This window comes from Manihot esculenta, chromosome 17, assembly GCF_001659605.2.
Source record: "Manihot esculenta cultivar AM560-2 chromosome 17, M.esculenta_v8, whole genome shotgun sequence".
Taxonomy (NCBI): Eukaryota; Viridiplantae; Streptophyta; class Magnoliopsida; order Malpighiales; family Euphorbiaceae; genus Manihot; species Manihot esculenta.
In genome coordinates this window covers 34,517,224-34,524,829 of record NC_035177.2, presented here as the reverse complement: position 1 = coordinate 34,524,829, position 7,606 = coordinate 34,517,224, and the positions used below count along the sequence as shown (strand labels likewise).

Sequence of the window (7,606 nt, the reverse complement as noted above, 5' to 3'; positions counted from 1 at the left end):
TTAATCTAAATATTTTAATTTTAGATAAATTGGTTTAACGCTTGCATTTGGGTGTAATTTTAGCCAATTTTTAAAAATTAAAATGTAAAACTTCACATAAAATGTTAATGTAACATTTTTATTATTTTTTAAATATAAATTAATTTCATATATGAAAAAATTATTAACTCATATTTGACTGTAGTTAAATAATATATTTAATTTTAAAAATAATAGTAATTTAATTATTAAATATACTGACGACAGTAAATAGATTTTATTTTGTATTAATAATTATGAAAATTTTATAATAGGTATATTATTTTTAATTATTTTGTATATATTGCTATTTTGAATTAAATAACATGTCTGCTATAAAATATTTATAATTGTTACTGTAAATTAAAATTTATCATGTTAAAGATGTGAATTGCATATTTAAAAATTAGATTACTTATTTTTATTTTTATTTTTGAAAATTGGCCAAAATTATATTTAAGCACAAATGTTATGCCAATTTATCTAAAATTTAAATGTTTAGATTAAAATACAAAATGACATAAACGATGGATCTTTTTTAAGTCAATTGGCCTAAAAATAATACATGTGGCATATCAGCTACACTATCAAATTTAAAAATTTATAAATTGGCTAAAATTACACCAAAACACAAAGATTATACTAATTAAACTAAATTAAAAGAATTGATTAAAATACAAATACACACAAACGTTAGGCCTTTTTAGATCAATTGGTCAAAAAATAAAAATATATATCTTAGTGATTATAATAAATTATTATAAAAAAATTGAATGAATAATATAAAATAAAAATGATTTAAAATACAAAATAAATATACCACTAACGACTAAAGGAGGAATTAGGTGTGCAGACATTTTTTTAAAAATGCTCAAAATTGCAATCTAGGAATGAAATTAGACATACAGAAAATTTTTTTAGACTCGTTGATAAATGACTATTTAGACTCCGTCGGGAGTTTTAACCGATATCGTTTGATTAAAATGATATAAGAGAAAATATAGGTTAGAATATGAAAAGTCTAATTGAAATTCTTCCAATATTAAAAAGTGAGTCTCTAATAGCCAAGTAAAGCTATTTATAATAGAAAAAAAATTCTAATATGTAAAATTATAAAAATATCCAAAAAATAATTAAAATGCAAAATTAACCCCCTAAACGATAGAATTTTAATATCGAACTTTGTGACAGGCCTATGGTCTTTGTCACACTTTTGAAAGTCGTGTATCTCAAAATTCTCTTTTCGAAAAGCTATCGTGGGTCTTCATCGGACGTCGGCAGCAAAAGTTAGGCCTGGTCCAAGTCAGCCGTAAAATTAAAGGCTAGTTGCTCTGTGTCATTCCCTTCAACTTGTAAAGAACTCGACCTCGAGTTGTCATCAGCAGGAAAGTACTAAAATAGATCCTCCACATTAAATGTCTTGAAAATTTTCATCTCATTTGGGAGGTCAAGAATATAGGCATTGTCATTAATCTTCTAAATAATCTGGAATGGATCAATCTTTTTGGCGTCAAGCATTCTCTATTCTCCTCCACACTCCTTGCGTAAATACACCATAATTTGGTCACCGACATTGAAGGACTTGAAAACGCCTATGTTTATCAACCATAACTTTATATTTGTCATTGGCTTCTGTAAGACATTGTTGTACCTATTTAAAAACATCCACGTGCTGCTTAGCCAAGTTGCTTGCTCTAATACTATTGTGAGAACCTGTAGGAAGGGCAATAAGATCAACTGTATGTGCTGAGACTTTTCTGTATACAACTGCAAACGGTGACATCTTTGTGGAGCTGTGGACAGTACTGTTCTAAGCAAATTCTGTTTGGGCAAGAGCAAGATCTCAAGCAGTTTTCTTATTACTGCAGATGCAGCGTAAAAGATTTCTAAGCGTGTGGTTTACCACTTCAGTTTGTCCATAAGTTTGGGGATGGGCAGCACTGCTGTATCGAAGTTCAATCCAAAAAGTTTTCATAAAGTCATCCAGAAATGAGATAGAAACTTCACATCACTATCAGAAGTAATGGTCTTAGGTACGTCATGTAAGCGAACAACCTCTTGGAAAAACAGTTTTGCCACATTAGAAGCATCATTAGTTTTCTTGCAAAGAATGAAATATGCTATTTTGGAGAACCCTTCAATAACAACAAAAATGGAATCAAATTCACGTTGAGTACATGGAAGACCAAGAATAAAATCCATAGACAAGTCCTCCCAAGAATGTGCTAGAATAGGCAGTGGAGTGTATAAGCTTGTGTTCTACAAATGTCCTTTCTGAGTTTGACAAACTGGGTACTTCTGGACCATCCGACCTGTATTCTTTTTTAATTGTAGCCAGTAAAAATGCTCCTCTAACCCAGCATTATAGTCTTATCACGCCTCAAATGACCACTCAAACCTCCTCCATGGACCTCCCGAATCAGTTTGTCCCGCAAAGAAGATCAAGGAATGCATAACCTATTCTCCTTAAAAAGAAAGCCATCATGTATCAAGAACCCATCAGCAGACTAGTGAGCCTGGACTCTAGCCCATATATTAGCAAAGTCATCATCTGGAGCATATAAACCCTTCAGAAATTCAAAACCTATAACCTCCTGATTAACTGTAATCAATAGAGCAGCCCTCCTACTCAAAGCATCTGCCACCTTATTACTATGGCCAGCCTTATATTTTATGATATAATGAAAGGCTCCAAAATAAGCTGTCCATCGAGCATGCATCTTATTCACATGTTTTTGAGTTTTAAAATGAATCAAAAATTGATGATCTGTGTGAATAATAAACTCTCGCTCCATCAGATACTGCTCCCAAGTTTTAAAAGTCCGGAATACTGCATATAGCTCCTGCTCATAAGTAGACCACTTCTTCTTAGTTTCATTCAGTTTTTCACTAAAGAAGGCAATATGCCTTTTAGACTGTGACAACACTCCGCCAATCCCAACTCTACAAGCATCACATTCAACCTCAAACAGTTTATCAAAATCAGATAGAGCAAGAATAGGGGCAGAAGTAAGCTTATGTTTAATCTTTTCAAAGCTCTTGTTGGCAGTGTCGGTCTAAGCAAATTGCTACACTCTCTCTTTCTTTAAACAATCTGTGATAGGAGCAACGATACTACTAAAATTTCTGATAAACCGTCAATAGAAGGTAACAAGGCCATGAAAGTTACAAACTTGAGAAATAGTTTTGGGAATGGGCCAATTCCGTATTACTTCTACCTTCTTCTCATCAACATGTATCTCTTCTGCACTGACAACAAATCCCAGGAACAGAACGCGCTCCGTCATATAAATGCATTTATTCATATTAATAACCAGCTCACTTTCTTGCAAGGCTGTCATTGTAAATGTTTTTCTTTGTTGCGGCTAAAAATCAAGATGTTATCAAAATAAACCACCACAAATTTGCATAAGAAAGGACGTAAAACTTGGTTCATAAGTCGCATAAAAGTGCTAGGTGCATTCGTCAAGCCAAAGAGCATAATCAACCACTCGTACAAGCCTTCCTTAGTCTTGAAGGTGGTTTTCCATTCATCTCCCTCCTTGATCCGAACTTAGTGATAGCCGCTTTTAAGGTCGATCTTAGAGAAGACTTTAGACCCGGATAGCTGATCCAACATGTCATCCAGTCATGGAATAGGAAATCGATACTAAACTGTAATTTTGTTGATAGTCCCGCTATCCACGCTAATCTGATAAAGGACTATTTAGACTCTGTCAGGAGTTTTAACCAATATCATTTGGTTAAGACGATATAAGAAAAAAAAAGGCTAGAAGACAAAATGTCTTATTGAAATTATTCCAATATTGAAAAGTGAGTCTCTAATAGCCAAGAAAGGCTATTTATAATAGAAAAAAAAACTATAATATGCAAAATTATAGAAATATCTAAAAAAATAATTAAAATGCAAAATTGACCCCCTAAACGATGTAATTTTCATATCGAACTTTGTAAAAGCCTATGACTCTCGTCATACTTTTGAAAGTCGTGCGTTTCGAAATTCGCTTTCCGAAAATCTATCGTGAGTCTCCATTGGACGTTGGCAGCAAAAGTTATGACCGGTCTAAATCTGCCATAAAATTCAAAACTAGTTGCTCTATGTCACCCATAAACAGACCGGAATACAAAAAATTTAATCTTTATTAAGGTTATATATATATATATATTATCGAAACTAGTGCGACCACCCACTCTGCAACCCTCCCTCCGACCTATGAGGACTGCAATATCAGATTTTCCGATTGTTAGGTCGATGTCGAGAGTGAAACTTCATCATGTCTATTGAAAAGCAAATCGTGTTACAGATAAAATAGAAAATATTATTGTAACCTCCTAAGTGATGTATCAACAATTTTCCAGTTTTTCATTGAATGTCGCTAAGGTGGTTTATTGGGATTTATAGTGTACATCTTAGCCTCGAGTGGATTTGCTTAGTGTTGGTTTTGATTTTTAGTCTTCTCCCTTGTATAAAAAGAAAATAAAAATTAATAATTTCTAAAAAGAATAAAATAACATAAACAGGAGTTGTGTTTATAGTAGAAAATTATCAATACTCTCGTCAATTTTTAGGGATGGTAAATGTCAGTTGGCAGGTCAAGTTTGTTTAACCTAGATTATAAAAGCTTAAGATACACAACATGTTATGATTTAATAAAATTTTATAGCTCATCTCATGGAATTTTTTATTTATAATTATATATTTTTCGCGTAGTTAATTTCTAAAATTTTGCTAAATTAACAGAAAAGATAAAGTTTTAATACTAAAAAATAAATATAATCTAACTTTCTAGAAATATTATAGAAAAAAAAATTAATTATATATCGATTATAGATAATAGCAAATAAAGTATGCTACACTAACATTCCATATTTAAAATTTTACAAACATTCCATATTTAAAATTTTACAAACATTCCATATTTAAAATAAAGATTTATCATGCCATGCATTAAAATAATTTTTTTACCAAAAAAAAAAATTGATAAAATTTATAGGATAAGGTGGTATTTAAATTCATTAAATCACATGAATTTTATACAAGTGTGATTCTCTTTATCATGTTATATATATATATAGATGCGCAATATCAACTTAAATCATCCAAGTAAAACATCTCAAAATGTCTTGGAAAATTTCTTATTTTATGATAGTCTTCCTCCTTTTTTCAATCCCATCCTCCATATCTCAATCTCAGACCTTCAAACCTCAGGAGCAAGCTTTCAAATTCCTTCAAAATCTAAAGGAAGTCCACAAGGGCCAAACTGTCGTTGGCCTTGATGAAGTGAAAAAATTTCTCATTAGATTTGGATATTATCCAAACTCTTATGATACCCGTCATCTAAATAATTATTTTGACGATCAATTAAAGTTTGCTCTTAAGAAATATCAAAAATTTTTCCGTCTCAATATTACTGGAAGTCTCGGCTCTGAAACTATACAAAAGATGATGATTCCGCGATGTGGAGTACCTGATATCACCGATTTTACATCCTTAAACCAGTCTAGAGACTCTATCATTGGTCCTCTTTATGCATTTCCAGCAGGTATGCCAAAATGGAACAAGTTCAATCTCACTTATGTGTTCCTCCCCAATGTACCCAATTCTAAAGATGTGAGGGCTGCATTTGCACAAGCTTTTGTAAATTGGCAGATTGGATCCCCGTTCCGTTTCCACGAAGCAGCTGCTGGTGAAATACAAGATCTTCATATTGGCTTTTACACTGGTGATCACGGAGATGGCTCACCTTTTGATGGACCTGGTAATGTTTTGGCTCATTCTTTCTATCCAAGTGATGGAAGGACGCATTATGATGCTACTGAAAATTGGAGTACTAATCCTGCTAGTAACCAAGTGGACGTGGAATCTGTTGCTGTTCATGAAATTGGTCACCTTTTGGGTCTTGCACATAGCCAGGATCCCAAGGCTGTTATGTATCCTACAATTCAATATGGGGTTATTAAAAGAGTTCTTAGTCCAGATGATGTTCAAGGCATACAAACTCTATACCCTAAACCCTAATTACTCTCACACAAACATGTACGACGAGTTGCAAGAAATAAATAATTGGCAATAAAATATTTTGCTAAAAATTCAAGTGATTGCAGGATATTTGTGGCATAATTTGTATATTATGATTGAAGAACGTTGTTCTATGCATCATGATTTTCAACGAATCGAGGCAATTCCCTTCGGCCAAACACTTTTTTTTTTTAAGTTCTTAAAGGATAAATTTTTAAAATTTGTACTGCAATTTGACGTAGATCTCTTAATATAAGGTCATTGACATTTATCTCCATTATTTTCAATAAAATAATTAATTATAATCTCAAATTACCTCTTACTGTAAATTGTTTTGACTAAATATATTAATTCTTCTCATTATCATACAGAGATAACTCAATATATTTATTATAATTTTGTTATACACCATAAGAGACCTTATGGTGTCTTCAATTACATGGACAAAATTTGTTCAAACCAAATAATTTCTCTATCATACTCCTGTTTATAGTATTAAATCTTTCGGTTCTAATCTAATTAGGAATCTTATTCAATTGAGGAAGTAAACAAAAATAAGAGTACTATATTCGCTATTGAGACTTTTAGTTATTAAAGAATACTTATTCCTCTCTAATTAATATAGAGTATCCATTAGGATTATGAGTTACAAATATAGTATAAATTAATAAAGAAATTAATTTATTCAAAATCTAGGATCTTATCACATGTAAACTATTTTTTAATAATATTTAAATTATCATAAATATTAATATAATATAAATTATAAATATAAATTTCATTTAATACCGTAACATTAGATTTTGAATAATAATAATCTCATAGATTTAGAAAGCTTACCTCTTTCAGAATTAACTTGGGTCATATTGATTCAATATAGACATGAATAAATTAATTTATCTCTCTCGATTTACACATTTTTAATAATAAAGACTTTATAAAAGAGATAACTCAAATGTCTCTTATGGTAAAAAGAAAATGGAAGTGTAAGGCATAATGAGTTGGGGTAAACAATATTCAATTAAAACCAAAATAATATACCGAATCAATTCAAAAATTCAATTTAGTTTTTTCGATTTTAATTTTTAAAAAATTTAATCATTTCAATTTAGTTTAGATTTGATAAAAAAAAAATCTACAAACCAGAATAAATCAATTAATTAGCAATACTATATTATTTTAGTAATATAGGAAGATCAAACTCTAACTAAGATTAGTATATTTCTGACCTTAAAATACTAAAAATAAGATGTAAAAAATAAAAGGTATGTTAAAAATCCAATCGACCAAATCAATCTGAATCGAATTAAATCAAATCGATTCAATTTATATTGATATTTTCTTAATTTGATTCAGTTTGATTTCACAAATACTTAAATTTTTTATTTGTTCAATTCGATTTGATTTTTAATCGAACCGATCGAATACTCGCCCCTAATTCGATTATTAAATCATATAGCATTATTTATGTGATACAATCGTTATTATACTATTATTATGATAGGTCCTAGTTAGAGTTATAAGAATTTAGGTTGTAATATGATTCAACTTAGAGTGAGAATAAGCTAT

The 7,606-nt window shown here is 30.5% G+C and overlaps 1 protein-coding gene across 1 annotated transcript; it reads left to right on the top strand.

The window, feature by feature from the left end:
- The first annotated feature begins 5,137 nt into the window (after positions 1–5,137).
- On the top strand, positions 5,138–6,037 carry LOC110607426 (metalloendoproteinase 2-MMP). The gene has a single exon (XM_021746526.1). It carries the CDS (start codon positions 5,138–5,140, stop codon positions 6,035–6,037), a length of 900 nt encoding a protein of 299 aa, XP_021602218.1.
- The last annotated feature ends 1,569 nt before the right edge of the window (positions 6,038–7,606 follow it).